Raw genomic sequence first — 19,702 nt, 5'->3', positions numbered from 1 at the left:
GTGCTATGATCAATTGATTGACTTAGCTCTTTTCAGAAATACAAGGATTCAGGCAGCTAGGTGACACAGTGGATAGAGCACCGGCCCTGGAGTCAGGAGTACCTGAGTTAAAAAAAAAAAACCCTAAAAAAAAGAAATACAAGGATTTAAGACAATTTCAAGAGACCCATGATGGAAAATACTATCCACATCTAGAGAAAGAACTGATGAGGGCATGGCTAAGTGGCGCAGTGGATAAAGCACCGGCCCTGGAGTCAGGAAGACCTGGGTTCAAATCCGATCTCAGACACTTAATAATTACTTAGCTGTGTGGCCTTGGGCAAGCCACTTAACCCCATTTGCCTTGCAAAACCCTAAAAAACAAAACAAAAAAAACCTGATGAAATCTGAATGCAAATACAAATTTTTGTGTAGTATTTTTCCTTTTGTTCTGTTTCTTCTTTTGCAATATGACTATGTAGAAATATGTTTTACATGATTGCACATCTATAATAACCGACATCAGATAGGGGAGAGACAAAGGGAGGAAAATTTGGAACTCAAAATTTTTCAAAAGATTAATGTTGAAAATTAGTAAATATTTACTAAGCCCTATTGGGCAAAGTACTGAACTGAGGAGACAAATTAGATAAATTGTAATTCCCTGACCTCAAGTTGCTTATGAGCTAGTAAAGGAATAAGACAATATCAGAGTGAACTAGGATGTATAATATTAAAATCCATTTAATCAATTAGCATTGTTTTTATATGTAATTGAAAAAATACAATACAAAAAAAGATAGCTAAGAGAAAGACATTTAATCCCACATGAAATAGTCAGTGTATGATAATGTAAACAAAGATTCTAAAGAAGGAATACTATTTCAGAATCAGAAAATAATGGAAATGGATTGGGTGGGAATCAAATAGGCATCAAACATTTATTAAGCTACAGTTATTACAACCAGAAATTGTTTTAGGCCTTGGGGATATAAATTCAAAGTGAGTTGCCTTCAAGAAACTTACTATTGGGGGGGGGGTGGGGGTGGCTGCTAGGTAGCGAAGTGAATAAAGCACCAGCCCTGGAGTCAGGAGTACCTGGGTTCAAATCCGGTCTCAAACACTTAATAATTACCTAGCTGTGTGGGCTTGGGCAAGCCACTTAACCCCATTGCCTTGCAAAAACCTAAAAAAGAAAAAAGAAAAAAGAATGGAAGGACCAAGGGGTGGCTAGGTGGCACAGTGGATAAAGCACCAGCCCTGGAGTCAGGAGTACCTGGGTTCAAATCCGATCTCAGACACTTAATAATTACCTAGCTGTGTGGCCTTGGGCAAGCCACTTAAACCCATTTTGCCTTGCAAAAACCAAAAAAAAAAGAAAAAAGAAAGAAACTTACTATTTAATATGGGGCTAAAATATAGAGAACAGTGACCAGAGAAGAGTTAATTGAGGCAGCTGCTGGGATGGTGAGAAGAACCAAAAGACAGTAGATTGTCATATTTTAGAAGTAATGGTAGACTTTGTCCAATTATTGTTCCTAGAACAAGAACATGTGATGGAAAAAAGGTGAGATGATACACAGGACTATTGGTTAAATGGCAAAATATTCTCACTGGGCAGGTCTTGGTGGGTTGTGAAGCATTGTCTGGAACCGGTAGGGTCAAGGTAAACTTTTTCTTGCTTAACCAGAGTAGTTTCCTCTTGTATCATCAATTTATTATAGACCTAGTATCCTTTACTCAGCCTTTGCCGATGGCAATGTTTTTCAAACTAAGTCATGAGAGTCATGGAGAAGATAATAGCTAAAGTGGAGTGTTTTAGGGAATGTTGACAGTACATGCACTTCTTCATCTGGTAAAAATAATTAACAAGAATTATTAGTTAAAATAAAAAGCTATAGGACTCTTACACTCCAAAGCTTTTTGTTTGACCCTCTGTTGTCTCTCCCTTAAATACACTCCCCAGGAGAGGTTTTTTTTTGTTTTTTTTTTTACATCAAGTGTACGGTTTTATTAAAGATATTATTTGAGTTTTACATTTTTCCCCCTATCTTGCTTCCCTCCCCCACCCCCCCACAGAAAGCAGTCTGTCAGTCTTTACTTTGTAACCATGTTGTACCTTGTTCCAAATTGGGTGTGATTAGAGAAAAATCATATCCTTAAAGAGAAGAGAAGTCTAAGAGGTAACAAGATCAGACAATAAGCTATCTGGGTTTTTTTTTTTCCTAAATTAAAGGGAATAGTCCTTGCACTTTGTTCAAACTCCACAGCTCCTTATCTGGATACAGATGGCACTCTCCTTTGCAGACAGCCCAAAATTGTTCCCGATTGTTGCGCTGATGGAATGAACGAGTCCTTCAAGGTTGAACATCACTCCCGTGTTGCTGTTAGGGTGTACAGTGTTTTTCTGGTTCTGCTCATCTCACTCAGCATCAATTCATGCAAATCCCCTCCAGGTTTCCCTGAAATCCTGTCCCCCCAGGAGAGGTTTGTGATGTCCCAAGTTCTGTCTTCCCTTTACCATGAAATGATGTTTTGGGATTTCTCTCCCAATGGGAATTTTTGTCCTGAGATCTGAATGTTCCTCCCAACCCCAATCCTACTATTGAATTAATCTTCAGAGATTAATTTGAGACTTCTACTTGTCCTCAAAGTATGGCAGAGTTTACACATAAAAGAGTTGGTGACTATTCAACTATTCTATCCATATAAATGTCAACCCATTTGATTTATCAGAAATAGTTATTGTGGGGGCGGCTAGGTGGTACAGTGGATAGAGCACAGGCCTCAGGAGTACCTGAGTTCAAATCTGGCCTCAGACACTTAATAATTACTTAGCTGGGTGGCCTTGGGCAAGCCACTTAACCCCATTCCCTTGCAAAAACCTAAAAAAAAAGAAAAATAATTATTGTTTCAGGAGGGTTAAGAAGAAGGAGAAGACAACCTCTGAACTGGGACACACTTTCTCTTCCTTCTTCGGGTGGCAGACCTGACAAGGAATTAAAAATGGTTCAGCACCTGACATATCGTCATAGGTTGTCCTATAATACAGCTTCCAACAAAACTCTACTGTCTTGTACCCCAGGTAACAGAATTGTTTACCTTTACACCAAGAATGTTGGAAAAGCACCAAAATCTCGAGGTGTTAGTGCAATGAGACCTAAAATTCTTATGAAGTTATCAAAGACAAAAAAGCATGTCAGCAGGGATTATGGTGGCTTCCATGTGTGCTAAATATGTCCGTGACAGGATCAAATGTGCTTTCCTGATTGAGGAGCAGAAAATTGTTGTGTAGGTGTTGAAGGCACAAGCACAGAGTCAAAAGAATAAATTAAAAGGATTTTTTTGAATAATAAAGAAAATTAAAAAGTGAAAAAAAAAGAGAGAACAGATAAGCAATTATATATCTTCTAATGCCGGGCATTACACTAAGAACTTTACAGATTTCATCTCATTTGATTTTCATAACCACTCTGGGAAGTAAGTACTATAATTATCCTCTTTTTGAGGAAACTGAAGCAAACAGAAGTAATTTGTACAACTTCACACAGTATCTGAAGCTGGATTTGAACTCAGTTGTTCTTGATTTGTTTAGCTGCCTGCATAAGGTAAAGGAAAACAATTCAGACATAAATCCAATGAGGGACCTCTTGATAAAGTTTCTGAAGGAACTGAAAGCTTGAAAAAGTATGAATCTTTTCCAAACATATCCAGCAAGAAGAGCCAACTCAGTTCAGGCATAGATAATGAAAATATTCTCTGCAGGGTAGTGACAAAGATAATAGTTTCTTTAAATGATGTATGGGATTTAGGTCATTGCTTGGCCTGATTACTTGTTAGAATGATTTTGCTGAGTTTTATGGTGAACATTTTATTTGTGGATCCAGTGAAGCATAAGGGAAGCAAGCTAATGTTGCTAATAGTTGTTTTGGGCAGTATTCTAGAAACTGACCATCTAAAGAGACCCAGTCTTTTCTCTGATATTTTTTTGGGACGCTTCAAATTACTATTCACTCCTGAAAAGAAAAGTACAGACTCTGTTGAACTAGGAAGAAATGAAACCAGACCCACCAGAGAATATAAGGGTGTTATGTATAAATGTAAATTTTGCCCTTGAATAGACTATCAGAAAAGTCTCATCTCCATTCCACAACTTTCCCAATTTGAGTGATCCTCTTCATATCCTCTTCTGTATGGGCATGCATTGGACTTCAATAATTACTCAGAGCTATGATTCTGCCAGAATTTTAAACTATAACCTTCTTATCTTTACCTCTCCCTTGTTTGCATATTTCCTAAACCTGCTTTCTACTCTCCAGTTACTCAACCCCTCCCCAAGTCTTAGCCCTCTCTTCTGGTGATACTCAGAAAACAATTCATGTGGAAAAAGAACTAGGGAACCCTGAGTGAACTGACAGTTCATTATGAGTCAGCAGTGTGATATGGCAGTCAACAACTATGCAACTTTTTTTTTCAGTCTGGATTTGTAATTTCATCTGTATATTGAATTTCTAGATGGAAATTCCCTTTGTCCATGAAGATAAGTAATGATAGCATCTTAAAGAGTTCTCTAGAGAGATTACCTAAAATTGAAGTTAATATGCATGAGAGACAAGATTTAATTTTCAACCATACTCCTCCATATCTCTTTCTTTTACATTAATTAATAGAAACATGGTATCCATAGTAGAAGTGACATTCCACCTGTAATGTTACCCTGGACTTAAAACACCTAGAGTATTATGTCCAGTTCTGGGTGCTACATTAAAAAAAAAAAGAAACTGATAAGTTAAGGTATCCCAGAGTAAAGTAAACAGATTAGTGCAGAGTTAAAGATTTTTTGAGGAAAGGAACAAGAATGAGCTAATTCAACCACTGTAACCAAGATCAAAAGAAATGTAGTAAATTGGGAAACAATTTTTACAACTAGTATTTCTGACAAAGGACTCATTTCTAAAATATACAGAGAACTGAGTCCAATTTTTTTAAAAAACAAGCTATACCCCAATTGATAAATGGTCAAGAGGATATGCCAAGGCAATTTACAGATGAGGAACTCAAAGCAATCCATAGTCATATGAAAAATTGCTCTAATTCACTACTTATTAGAGAAATGCAAATTAAAACATCTCTGAGGTACCACCTCACATCTCTCAGACTGGCCAATATGACCAGAAAGGACAATGATCAATGTTGGAAGGGATGTGGGAAATCTGGGACACTAATACATTGTTGGTGGAGCTGTGAACTCATCTCTAACCTTTCTGGAGAGCAATTTGGAATTACCTCCAAAGGGCAACAAAAATGTGCATACTCTTTGATCCAGCAATACCACTACTGGGTCTATACCCTGAAGAGATGATGAAAAAGGGTAAAAACATCACTTGTACAAAAATATTCAAAGCAGCCCTGTTTGTGGTGGCAAAGAATTGGAAATTAAGTGAATGTCCTTCAATTGGGAAACGGCTTAGCAAACTGTGGTATATGTGTGTCATGGAACACTATTGTTCTATTAGAAACCAGGAGGGATGGGAATTCAGGGTAGCCTGGAAGGATTTGCATGAACTGATGCTGAGTGAGATGAGCAGAACCAGAAAAACATTGTACACTCTAACAGCAACATGGGGGTAATGATCAACCTTAATGGACTTGCTCATTCCACCAGTGCAATAATCAGGCACAATTTTGGGGTATTTCTGATGGAGAATACCATGTGTATCCAGATAAAGAATTGTGGAGCTTGAACAAAGACCAAAGACTATTACTTTTAATTAAAAAAACAAACAATCTTATTATGTAATGTTGCTATCTCTCATACTCTATTTTTCTTTCTTAAGGATATGATTCTCTCTCATTACATTCAACTTAGATCAATGTATACCATGGAAACAGTGTAAAGACTAATAGACTGCCTTCTGTGGGGGGGATGGGGGGAGGGAAGCAAGATTAGGGGAAAAATTGTAAAATTCAAAATAAATAATACTTTGCTTAAAAAAAAGAATGTGGTCTTTGCAAAAAAAAATGAATTAGCTAACTCAAGTCCTGAGTTCACAGAAGATAATTAGATTTCAGATAATTAGATGAGTTAAAAGGGATCTTGGGATCTTGTCCTCTGGAAATTCATGGAATGGCCATGGTCATCCTGAGATACAAGTGTCCCAGAAGTTCAAATGCAAGTTATTAAAGCTATACAATCTGTACAGGCAAAGGACAAGAAAACAAAAAAGAGAGGAGAAAAGGATACCCATGAGGAGAAGGGAAAAAGTATTACCAATATTGGCCTTGGGGCAATCTGACTTTAATTAACATGTGGAATCCTATTATAAAGAATTCCATGGGATATTTCACTTATTGAAAGTTGTCATTCAATTCATCAAATATTTATTCATGTGCAAGGCCCTGAGCTAGGCACTGGGAATATAAAGGATTCTTTAAAATATTGGTTCCTTCTACTTAAAATGATATTTTATTTTTTTCCAATTACATGCAAAAAAATGTTTTTTCATTCTTTTCCTCAGCCTTTCCCATATATATATAATATAGATATACATACATATATACACACACATATATAATATATATTCTTATTTATTTTTCCAGTTAAATGCAAAGATAATTTTCAACAATCATTGTTTATAAGGTTTTGAGTTTCACATTTTTCTCCCTCCCTCCTTTCCCTCCCCCTCCCCAATAGAAAGCAATCTAATTTAGGTTATACATACATAACTATGTAACATTCACTTTTTAATAAGATTTTGAGTTCCCAAAATTCCCTTTCTCCTCTTTCTCCTCCCTATGATGGTAAGCAATAGGATATAGGTTATTATATATGCAATCATGTAAAACATAGAAAACATGCTATTTTGTAAAAAAATACAAACTATATTTTTGGTTTGGGGTGTTTTTTTTTTCTTTTATAACATGGCTAATATGGAAATGTGTTTTGCATTCTTCACATATATAATTGATATCATTGTTTGTTTTCTCAAGGAATTGGGAGGGCCCAGAGGAAGAGAATTTTTAACTTGAAATTTTAAAAGATGAATGTTAAAATTTTTACATGGAACTTGAAAATATTTAAGAAATAAAACTACATTAAATATAAGGTACATATGTTACATATAAATGTGCAAAGTATTTAATATATATGTATATATATGTATATATATATATATATATATATACATATATATATATATATATATCTGCTTCTCAACATCCTCCAGTTTCCTTTTTTTTTGCTAGACCTGATTCTGTAGTACAGACACTTTAGAGAGAGATTGGGAGCTCATATTTGGCCAAAGCCAGCTTCCATTCTTCCCCACCCATTTTCCCAACCAACCCCTACCCCCCCTTCCCACTTCTTTCCAGGCTAGAGCTGCACTGACTCCAGCCAGAACTGGGCAAAGCCAATGTGGAACTAGAGCAGAACTGAGGTTTCATGGGAACCTGTAGTGGGGCAAGACCAGCTATTCTAGTGGAGACCAGCCTAGAGTGACCCTGGATCAGAGCAGCAGCTGCTTGGGAGCTACAGTTCCAGTGAGATTGACTGTGGCATTTTCCAACTCTGACTTGTCCTCTGTTGTTTTATTTTGGGTTTTTTTTTTGAATACTTGTTGGGCTGATCTCAGTGAATTCCAAGCCCACAATCCTTTCCTTTATTCTTTCCCCCCGAGTATTAGCTGGAAGGAGAAGTGATGAGAGAGGTTAATTCAGCCAAGTAGTTTTTTAAAAAACAGCTTTACTCTTCGAAAGCTTCCTTATTGCTATTTTTATTATGCTCCCATTCTTTTATAGTTAGACTCTTTTAGCTTAAGACCACCAAAAACATCCAAAAAACCTTATGAATGGACCTAGTCAATCAAGGGTGGGGGGGTGTTACCCATTCAGGGCAGGGGCTCCAAGAAAAGATGACTTTCCTATTTTATTAATTTTGTGATATATTTCTGTGCCTAATTCTAGAACCAGAAAACCTGCAGCACTGTCCCATGAGCCCTAGAGAGCTTGAGGATAGTGGGAGGAAGAATGTGTTAGCATTTTTAAAACTTTGTAATTATCTTATTTGATCCTCACAATAACCTTGAGTGCTGATTATCCTTTTTCAGTTGTGGAAACTGTGGTAAATAAAGGTTAAGTAACTTACCCAGGGTTACACAATTAGTAATTGAGTGAGCTTGCATTTGAACTCAAGTCTAAAAGTTGAACAACAGAATCCAATGGTGAGTAGGGAGCTTACTGGGGTCTTTGGTAATTTTCTCTGATACTCACTGGGCTAATAATATAAGAACAGTGTCACCTAATGGCCAAACGTATAAACTATTTTCCCTAAATTAATTGCATTTCGTTGACAACCTGCTTCTCTGTATTATGTGGAAGATGGAAAATGCAGTTGGTAATGAGTCAAATGGATACTAATAGCTCTAGCAACAATATGAAATATCTATCCCACACCACTTTTTAACTATACAAAGTAGAGTGGAATTTGGGGTGGGGTTGGGGGGAAAACACTAATAAACAGAGAAATTTGAGTTGAGTCTTGAAAGAAGCTAAAGGAAAGTATTCCAGGTACAGGCAATAGCCTGTGTAAAGAGAAGGCAAGAGATAAAGTTGTGTATGGGGAACAGGAAAGGGCTCACCTTAACTAGAATGTAGAATGTATGGTGGAGTGATATAAAATTAGTCTGGAAAGATAGGTTGGAGCCCATCAACAAAAACATAAAGAGGGCACTTGAAGAGGAGAGGATGACAGAATTCTTTTTGAACCTGGGTGCCTAGAAGTTAGGCACCAACTGAAACAGAAATATTAAGAAGAGGGATGTATTTAAGGCGGGACTGTCCAACCTTGCTTTTAAAAGTTCTTCTTGAAACAAGAGACAATATATTTATTTGCCATTTTAGTGAGAGCTCTGCAGTAGCTCAATTCCATTTACTAAAGCATTTATTAAATTCACAGGCAGGTAGCATTAAATCACCCTGCAGGCCTCACTTTGGACAGCTCTGATTTAAGGGAAAAGGTTTGTTACCATTCAGTCATGTCCAATTTTTCATGAACCTGTGGACCGTAGCACAGCAACTCTTATCCTCCACTATCTCTTGAAGTCTGTCCAAATTCATGTTCATTGTTTCCATGACACCACCTACCCATCTCATCCTCTGGCATTCCCTTTTCTTTTTGCTTTCAATCTTTGCCCACTATCAGGGGCTTTTTCAGTGAGTTCCATCTTTTCATAATTTGGTCAAGTATTTAAGTTTCACCTTCTGTACTTAACCTTCTGATGAATAGCCTGAATTAATTTCTTTAAGTATTGACCGATTTGATGTCTTTACTGTCCTAGGGACTCTCAAAAGTCTTCCCCAGCATCCCAATTCCAAAGTGATGATTCTGCAGCACTTTATAGTCCAATTCTCACAGTCATGTATTACTATTGAAAAAAACAACAGGGTGTCAAAGTGGATAGAGCACAGGCCCTGGAGTCAGGAGCCCCTGACACTTAATAATTACCTAGCTGTGTAGCCTTGAGCAAGCCACTTAACCTCCATTTGCCTTGCAAAAACCTAAAAAAAAAAAAAAAACCAAAAAACCCCCCAAAAACCAAACAAAAAAAACCCCCATAGCTTTGACTATATGGACCTTTGTCAACAAAATGATCTCTGCTTTTTAGTAAACTGCCCAAATTTGTCATAACTTTCCTTCCAAGGAACAAACTTTTAATTTGTTTTAATTTCATAGTTGAGGCTGCTGTCCACAGTGATTTTTAAGCCCCAAAATATAGAGTTTGACACTGTTTCTATTTCTTCTTCTATTTGCCAGGAAGTGAGAAAACCACTTGCCAAGGTTTTCAGGTTTTGTTTTTGTTTTTATTGTTAAGTTTCAATCGAGCTTTTACATTCTTCTCTTTCACCCTCATCAAAATGCTTGTTAATTCTTCTTCACTTTCTGCCATCAGAGTGATATCATCTGTATCTCTGAGACTGTTGATATTCCTCCTGGCAACCTTAATTCTGGCTTTTTGATTTATCCAGCCTGACATTTTGCATGATGTGTACTCTGACATATAACTTAAATTAACAAAGTGATAATATATAGTCTTGTCATACTCCTTTTCCAATCTTAGACCAATTATTTGTTTTCTGTTTTGTTCTAACAGCTACCTCTTGGCCCCAGTACAGATTCTTCATGAAATAAGATGATCTGTTACTCTCATCTCTTTGAGGATTTGCCATTTTTTTGTTGTGATCCACATAATCAAAGGCTTTAGTCAAAGAAGCAAAAAGAGATATTTTTCTTGAACTCCCGTTCTTTCTCCATAGACAAGTAAATTTTGATAATTTGGTTTCTAGTTCTTCTGATTCTTGAAAAACCAGCCTGTTCTTCTGGTAATTCTTGTTTCAGATATTGCTGAAGCCTACCTTGCAAAATCTTAGGCATAACTTTACTGGTAAGTGAAATGAGTGACACTTTTATATAATTTGAACATTCTTTGATGTTGCCCTTTTTTTTTAGGATTATGTTATAAACTGATCTTTTCCAGTCTAGTGGCCACTGTTGAGTTTTCCAAATTTATTATAGCACTTTTAAAACATCAGCTTTTAGGATTTTTAAATAGATCATTTGGAATTCCATCATTTTCATTAGCTTTAGTGTTAACAATGCTTCTTAAGGCCTATATAACTTCATTCTCCAGGATATCTGGTTCTAGATGAGAAATCATGCCATTTTGTTATCAAGTGATGTTAAAAGATCTTTCTTATATAATTCTTTTGTGTATTCTATATTAACCTAGATCAGGAGGACTTATCTTTTTTTTTTTTTTTGTAAGGCAAAGGGAGTTAAGTGGCTTGCTTAAGGCCACACAGCTAGGTAATTTAGTGTCTGAGACCAGATTTGAACCCAGGTACTCCTGACTCCAGGGCCGGTGCTCTATCCATTGTGCCACCTAGCTGCCCCTCTTTTGTGTATTCTTACCACATTTTTCTTAACCTCTTCTGCTTCTGTTTAGTCCCTTGCATTTGTTTTTTATTATCTCTACTTTTGAAACATTTTCTGATATCTCTAATTTTCTTAAAGAGATCTCTTTTCCAATTCTATTGTTTTCTTTTATTTCTTTACATTGCTCACTTAAGCAAACCTTATCTCAGCTTGCTATTCTCTGGAAGTCTGTATTCAGTTGGGTATATCTTTTCCTTTCCCTTTTGTTTTCCTGCTTTCCTCAGCTATTTGTAAAATCTCATTAACTCTCTTGCTTTTCCTTTTCTTTGGGATTTTTTTTTTTGTTGCTGCCTCCTATTCAATATTGAAAACCTCTATCCATAATTCTTCATGGATTCTATCCACCAGATCTAATCCCTTAAATCTTTTCATCACTTCTACTTCATATTCAGGAGGGATTTTATTTAGGTCAAACTTTTATGGTCTAATGGTTTTCCCTATTTTTCTTCAATTTAAGTCTGAATTTTGCAGTAAGTTGTTCATGATCTGAGACAAACTTAGCTTCAGGTCTTATTTTAATGGACTGTATAGAGCTTCCCCAACATTGCATGAGAAATATATTATCAATTTGATTTCTGTATTGACCATCTTTTTAAGTTTTTTTTTATTTAAGGCAATGGGGTTGAGTGAATTGCCCAAGGTCACACAGCTAGTTAATTATTAAGTGCCAGGGCTGGTATTGTATCCACTGTGCCACCTAGCTGCCCTGGATTGACCATCTTGTAATGTCCATTTGTACAATCAGGTTTTTGAAAATGTGTTTTATATCATCAACGAGTTAATCCTGACAAAGCTCTATTATTTTCTGCCCTGCTTAATTTTGTAATCCAATGCCAAACTTGCCTACAATTCTTATCTTTTGATTTCTGTCTTTAGCACTCTAATCCCTTATGATGAATCTTTTTACATTTTTTTACATCCTTTTATTGACTATGTGAGCTACTCCATTTCTTCTATGAGATTTTTGTTCATGGGATTATATAATGTGATCAACTGCATTAAATTTCCAAGGGAAAGATAATATGGTCCATTTTGATTATGTTGAATTTGAGATGCCTATGGGACATTCAAATAAAGATGTCTAACAGGTAGTGAGGGCTTAATTCACAGATTTAGGATTTATTTGAATAAAGGTGATAATGAAACTAAAGGATGAGATCACCAAGGAAGAGCAGGAAATGATCAACAACATTTTCAGATTCACTTATCTTTCTTTTCTTTGAGTACCTCAAAATGAGCATTTGATTGAACAATCACAAACTTTTATGTCATTCTTCTCTGATCCTTTAGGTATCCCACCTACCAATTACTCTGGAGGCTCCTGGATATGAGAGAGAACCATGGCTTATACCTCTATCATATTATCCTCCAGCTTTCCCCTGACTTTGCATAGCACTGAGGACATACAAAATACCTGCATATTCACCAACTGTTAGTTAAAGAGATGAGTTTAGTTCTTCCATTGTGTTCAGCTTTGAAACTTCAGGTAATTCACAAAAGAAATACAAAAGAGCAGTGATTCTAAAAGCAACATTCTTTATTATTACCATAGTTTAACGTACTGAAAGAAAGGCTTAGACAACTTAAAATATAGATGAGTCAGGAGGAAACCGGAGCACAGGTTTCTCAGTCTCACAGGGACAAGGATACATTTGGGTCTTGTTTTCAGGTGAGAATTGCTAAATTCTGGAGCATAATACTCTTCAGGCCACAGGAGGAAGAAGGTTAGTTTTGATTCTTTAAGTACCTGCCCCCTGGATATGGTACATCCATCACAAAGACCTAGTTGCTCCTTTTACTCCTACTAATTCAGAAGAATACCTAAATTCCATCATGGATAAGTGTGCAGACAGAAAATCTGGATTTAAATTCTGCTCCTAGGACAACTAGGTGGTGCAGTGAATAGAGCATTGGCCCAGGAGTCAGGAGGACCTGAGTTCAAATCTGACCTCAGACACTTGATAATTACCTAGCTGTTTGACCTTAGGAAAGTCACTTAACCCCATTGCCTTGCAAACCCCCCAAAAACAAATTCTGCTGCTGATACTAGGTGACTATGTGATGGTCACTTAACTTCTCCAATGTTCAGTTTCTCTGTAGTATTATCTCTGAGAAATATTGTAAGGCTCAAATGAGTCTTACAGTCCTTATGGAGAGGCAGTTAGACCCCTGGACCTGGAGTTAGAAAGACCAGAATTCAAATTTGACCTCTGAATCTTACTAGTTGTGGTGACTTTGGGCAAGTCACTTCACTTCTGGTTACCTTGTTTTTTTGGACCTACCTTCTAGGTTATTGTGAGGATCAACTGAGATATCTGTAAAATGCTTAGCATAGTAGGGACTTAATGGATGTTGTTTCCTATCCCTTTTATAAATATCAAAACCTATTTAAATATGGGTTGTAGTTGTTGTCCAGAGAGGTGAGGTCTTGTCCAACTGCATCTAATTGGTTTCCCAACTCTCAGAAGGCTCAAAGATTAGCTAGCAAGGTCCAGTTAAATATAAGATGGAGCTAGAAGCTTCCAACATGGCATATAGGATAAAAAAAGAGATAATACCAGGGAAGGGGGCGGGGTGTTTAGCGCAGAAGGAATCTCAAAGAGGTTTGTCCAAACTAGAGGTTTTCAGACTGCCACAACTATTCCTGCCTATGATGCAAATGACTCATTGTCAAACATTTTCACTGCAGAGCAGTTACAGTCATAGGATTATTCAAGGGAAGTATTGTTCATTGTATAGAATTTCTTGTAGCTAGATAATTTTTTGCAAAGGCCAGATATTGAGTAATGGAAGCCATTTTATTACATAAAATCTCTGCATAGGTCTTGCAATGAGGACCAATAATTCACTAAAATTCCTTAGAAACTTTTTTTTGTGCTAGAAACTTATTTTTCTTCCAGTGTTCAGAGGGCATGTGAAAAAAAGGTCCCTTTCCCCCTCCTAATTGTGTTCCACAGTTGCCAGGGACTCTTTCAGAAATATCTGTCATTGGTTTTTTGGAGGAGACAAAGTTTCATTATGCTAATATTTTGTTTGTAATTATGATACGAAAAATAGGGGATGAGAATGAGAAAAGACTGAGAATCAGAAGGGAGAATGCAAAGTAGGATTTAAAACTATCAGAATTTTGAATACTGAATAACTCAGCTATTTAAAGAGAGGAGGTCCATAGGCATTATGGAGATAATTGCAATAGTTAAGAATATCTTCCCTGGGGCAGCTAGGTGGCAGTGGATAGAACACAGGCCCTAGAGTCAGGAGTACCTGAGTTCAAATCCAGCCTCAGCCACTTAATAATTGCCTAGCTGTGTGACTTTGGGCAAGTCACTTAACTTCATTGCCTTAGATTTAAAAAAAATAAAAAAAAAAGAATATCTTCCATCCTGTCCTATAACAACTGCTTTATGTTCTCATAAATCAGAACTAAACCCTTTTGAGTTTCTCCAAGAGTTTCTGAGGGCAGGAATCATTTTGTCTCAATCTCTATAGCCCCCTCAACTTACATAATGTAAGTACTTAAAAAATGTTTGATGAACATTCAAACATATTGAACACTATGTCATGTTGACATGACTAAAAAGCTTGTTTTGTTGAATGAATGACTGAAATCTGGTTCTGTCAGAAATCTAAATCTTTTAGAGGTCATTAAGGATTTTAAGGCTGCAATATGGAGAGAATAATTGCTAATGTGTTTTATGGAACATTTGAGGTATAGCTTAGGGATTTAAAAGTAGTTATCCTGGTGCTAGGTGGTACAGTGGACAGAGCACTGGCCCTGGGGTCAGGAGTACCTGAGTTCAAATCCAGCCTCAGCCACTTAATAATTGCCTAGCTGTGTGACCTTGGGCAAGTCACTTAGCCCCAATGCCTTGCCAAACATATATATATATATATATATATATATATATATATATATATATATATATATATATGCAGTTATTCCCTCCCATCCATTAGAGTTTGTGATAAATTTCAGGGATATAGCCTTCTCTTATCTGCCCCCTCCCCCACCTTTACTTAGCCCTGTCTCAGATCTGTTGATTCAAAACTCATCCAAACTCATTTTTGTTCTGGGGAAAGGAGTTGCAGGCCATGCCTCAAAAGACCTCCTTGTACATTGTGCAAAACCATTGCATGCCAAAGCTCTACTTATTTTTAGTTCTAGCGAACTAAAGTTAGAGAATGAGTGGAATCAACTAAATTATTTCCTTTACTCTTCTCCAGCTTGGTGGCTTGAATTAAGAAATTACTCCAGTTCTTCCTCAGCATCCAGTTTTATAGACATACCAATCAAACAGGTAATATAGAATGATGAAACAGACTCCTTTGATGTTAAAGCTACCTATTTGGTGTCTATATAGACAAATATCTTCTTGATGGGATGAGGGTGTCCTGGGAGATGATAGGTTTTTTTTGTCCTTGACTTTTATTCAGTTTTAGGAAAGGATTTGGACTTACCAAATGGTCCCAAAGCAATCCTTTTTTCCCTGATGGTTTTTAGATGTGTATTGCGTGATCTTCCAGGAGCCTTCTGATTAAAGATGGGACTCCTACCAAAGACATTTGGTGTAGGTGACTGCACAGGCTGCAACAGAAATATTGACATATGAGAAAACACTGAACAAAGATTGAGAAAAGTTAAGGCAATAAGATAATGTATGTGAAAGGTCCAAAAGAAAATCTTATGTGCCTACTTCTTTGAGAAGCTGATAACACTCTACTGGAAGGGGAGAGTCAGGATAATACCTGGGGTTAAGATTCTGCTTTCACCAAATACAGAAATCAGACCACCCTACAAAACAACTGGATATCTGCCTAATAGACTTTTGGGAAAACTGTTCCTTAGACATTTCAACTGCCTATGACTCTTCATAACTCTATGTAGAGTTTTCTTACTAAAGACACTGGAGTGGTTTGTCATTTCCTTCTCCAGTTCATTTTACAGATGAGGAAACTGAGGCAAATGGGGTTAAGTGACTTGTCTGGGGCGGGGAGACTAGTAAATTTCTGCAGTCAGATTTGACCTCAGGAAGCTTTCCTGACTCTAGACTTGATGCTCTATTAAGGAGAGGGCAGCTAGGTGGCACAGTGGATAGAGCACCAGCTCTGGAGTCAGGAGGACCTAAATCCAAATCTGACCTCAGACACTTAATAATTACCTAGCTGTGTGACTGGGTAAGTCATGTAACACCATTGCCTTGCAAAAGCAAAACAAACAAACAAACAAACAAAAAGAATTAAGGAGAAGCAGAAAAACTGAGTGAAAATCCACAGAAGCAAAGAAGAGAGTCACTGAAAACTGTGCCTATGGGGCGGCTAGGTGGCGCAGTGGATAAAGCACCAGCCCTGGAGTCAGGAGTGCCTGGGTTCAAATCTGGTCTCAGACACTTAATAATTACCTAGCTGGGTGGCCTTGGGCAAGCTACTTAACCCCATTTGCCTTGCAAAAAACAAACAAAAAAAAAATCAAAACAAAAAAAGAAAATTCTTGTCCCCCCCAAAGTTCTCCATCCATATAACACTGACTGAAATTTCTCCATTAGAGATTCAGCCTTTGAGTTGAACAATGCCTTATTAGAAATACAAATATCCTTGGGAAAGTTGTCCCTGACCCCTTAGCATTTACTTGTTTATGGATTTAGAGATGGAAGGGGGATTAAAAATCTCATTTTACAGAGGAGGAAATAAACTCAGAAAGATTCATTGTCTTGGTCAAGAGCATACTCATAAGCAAGTGGCAAAAGTAGGATTTGAATCTAGGCATCTGTAGTCAAGAAGAGTAATGTTTGTTGAGTTCAAATCTGACTTCAGACACTTACTGGCCCTGAACAAGTCACTTAACCCTATGTTTCTCAGTTTCCTCTTCTGAAAAATGAGCTGGAAAAGGAAATGGTGATTTACTCCAGTATATTTGCTAAGAAAACTCCAATACAGTCACAACTGAATAACAACAATAAGTAGGGTTGTTATAGTTTGTCCTTTGTTTTGAAGAGGACCAAAGTTATCGTAAGTTGATGTCTTGATTTGTACATGAATTGGAGTTAAGGCAGGAAGAATGGGGGGGGGGGGGCTAAGTCAGGAAGTTTTTCTGGTATTAGTAAAATCCAATCAAGTAGGTCAATTCATAATGTTTTGCTTAACATCTCTTCCATCGCAGCTTTTACCTAGGATAATTTAATTTCATTCTTATCAAAATCATAACATTAATTCTCAAAATCAACTTAAATAGTATTTTGCTTGCACACACCTCATTTGATTTTAATTAATAACAATCTTTAATCTGAACCTCTTTTGGCTTTGCTTGAAGTCATCTTTAAAGGGACCAGGAGGTAGATGGATAAAAACTTCAGACTGAACAGTGGGAAGGGAACTGGGTAGTTATGGACATTGCTTTTATGGAAAGAATTAAGAGCTGTCACAGGAAAAGTGAAGAAACTAGAGACTGTCAGGCTTCAAATAACTCCTCCTCATCACAAAGGAAATCCTAAGACAGAGATATATGGAAAGGATGAGGTCACAGGAAAGACTGGGAGATGTCTATAGAGGATGTGAAAAGAATAGTCTTCCTTCAGCAAACTGAATGTTCTCAAACTCAGCAGCCAGAAAAGCATTTCTCAGGTCCTGTTCCCTGTGAAATTTGCATGTGAACATAAAAAATAGATTTTTGAAAATTCCCAGAAGGATGACTTGCCTAATACTTAAAAACAAAAAGGAAAAACCCCACAAACTTTCAACATAGGCTTTCATTTCCAAAAATAACTCTCCCCATTTCCCTACTGAGAAACCCTTTGAAACAAAGGATAAAAAACAAAGAGGAAAACAAAGCAATTCAACAAAACTTATCAACAAAGTCTGATAGTATTTGCAATGTTCCACACCCATATTCCCCCACCTCTGCCAAAAAGAGCAGTCCATTTTTTTTCTTCTCTTCCTTGGTGATGGGCTCAGGGTAGAGAACAAGCTAGATTTCCCTATGAATATTCATTTTAAAGATTTTGTTTTTCTTGGGGTTCAGAGTGAGAGTGAGAGAAAATAGATTTTGTTCCTGAAAGAATAAAACTTATTATTTTTTTTTTAGTTTTTGCAAGGCAATGGTGTTAAGTGAATTGTCCAAAATCACATAACTGAGGTGGAATTTGAACTCACGTCCTTCTGATTCCAGGGCCAGTGCTCTATCCACTGCACCAAGAATAAAACTTTAAAAAGTATGTAAGCTTTTAGGAGGGTGGTATTTCTGACATAGAGATGCTTAATAAATATCAAAAGGTTGGTAGTGAAAGTATGGAGCTATTATTTCCTCAAGTCTGCCCAATCCAGGGTGGGAAAAGCATACTAAACAACCCAGCTGTAGGACTTCACTCCACCTCCTGCCCCCCTTCAGTTTTTCTTATGTCAGTGTTTAAGGATATACTTCACCCCAACCCCCAAGCCCACTCCCTTGCTGCTGAGAAATCTAGAGTGTTCAAGGTGGAGGTGGGAAGTGGAGGAGAGGAAGAGAAAGAGGGGAGAGAGGAGGAGGGAGAAGAGAGGAGTGAAAAAGGGGAAGAAAGGAGGGGGAGGATATAAAGAGGAGAGGGAAGGAGAGAAGAGGAGGAAGGTAGAGAAGGAGGTTGTTGTTGCTGTTTGTTCTTCCTTCCTGAAGAGGACCAAGACCTCAGGAAGGTGATGCCAGGACATGCAAGTGAATTGGATTTAAGGGAGGGGGTGCTGTGCAAAGTCTCACTTTCTCTTCCAAGTCCTCTGAGTCCAGTGGCAAGATATAGGACGACTGGTGATGGAAAGGAAGGTGAAAGAGGAGAGAGAGGAGAGGGAAGGGAAACCGAGAAGGGAGAAAGTGGGAAAGGGAGAAAAAGGAGAAGAGGGGAAAAGAGGAAGCAGGATTAGGAAAGGGGAGGATTGGGGAGGGGAAGGAAGAACGGAGAAGTTGGAGAGGTAATCCATGTGAACCTGCAATTTTAGGGTAGGGAGCATCTGAGTAATAACTTCTGATGATTTGGGCTGGCACTGTGCTTACACAACATTAGTTTAAATCAGTAGTTCTCAAGCTTTTTGGCGTCAGGACCCCTTTACAATCTTTTTTTTTTTTTTTAGGTTTTTGCAAGGCAAATGGGGTTAAGTGGCTTGCCCAAGGCCACACAGCTAGGTAATTATTAAGTGTCTGAGATCTGATTTGAACCCAGGTACTCCTGACTCCAAGGCTGGTACTTTATCCACTACGCCACCTAGTCGCCCACCCCTTTACAATCCTAAATATTAAAAACTCCATAGAAATTTTGTTTACAGGGGTTTTTTTTGTACTTAAAAGATTTTGAGTTTTAACAAATTTTCCCCTAATGTTACGTTTATGTAGGTTATAACGATAGATTCCTCAATTAGAAATTAAAATCAATCATTTAAAAACGTCTAATTCATTTTAAATTAACTATAATAAACCCACAAACATATTGAATGAAAAATGACTATTTTTCAAAACTTCAAAAAAAATTAAAGGGCACATTTCTGCAAATCTCTAATCTATGGCTCCTCTCAGCTTCTGCATTCCATCTGGCGCTACTCCAGCCTCTCCAAGCTTTATAATTCAGAAGGGGAGGATTATTTTAGTAGGTAAATAATGTCTTTTTCCTTTCTTTTTTTTTAGATTTTTGTTAGGCGATGGGGTTAAGTGGCTTTCCCCAGGCCACACAGCCGGGTCATTATCAAGTGTCTGAGGTCGGATTTGAACTCGGGGGCGAG

General features: G+C 37.3%; 1 protein-coding gene and 1 pseudogene across 4 annotated transcripts in view; one reads left to right on the top strand and one right to left on the bottom strand.

Moving 5' to 3' along the window:
* Positions 1-2,985: 2,985 nt before the first annotated feature.
* Positions 2,986-3,328, top strand: LOC141522893 (large ribosomal subunit protein eL34-like; annotated as a pseudogene).
* Positions 3,329-7,389: 4,061 nt separating this feature from the next.
* The window catches only part of HEATR4 (HEAT repeat containing 4), a 100,246-nt gene continuing 87,933 nt past the window's right edge, over positions 7,390-19,702 (bottom strand). The window contains exons 17-18 of one of the 4 annotated variants that reach the window (XM_074235765.1): positions 15,428-15,554; positions 7,390-7,661 (exon numbers count right to left, since the gene is read on the bottom strand). In XM_074235765.1, the coding sequence (XP_074091866.1) occupies positions 7,567-7,661; positions 15,428-15,554 (222 nt within the window). In that variant the 3' untranslated portion in view covers positions 7,390-7,566. Of the gene's footprint in view, positions 7,662-14,894; positions 15,555-19,702 lie in introns of those variants that run through there. The other 3 variants (XM_074235766.1, XM_074235768.1, XM_074235767.1) reach the window with 3 other exon arrangements.

This window comes from Macrotis lagotis, chromosome 4, assembly GCF_037893015.1.
Source record: "Macrotis lagotis isolate mMagLag1 chromosome 4, bilby.v1.9.chrom.fasta, whole genome shotgun sequence".
NCBI lineage: Eukaryota > Metazoa > Chordata > Mammalia > Peramelemorphia > Peramelidae > Macrotis > Macrotis lagotis.
Note: the sequence above shows the minus strand (reverse complement) of the source record. Positions and strands in the feature narration are given on the sequence as shown.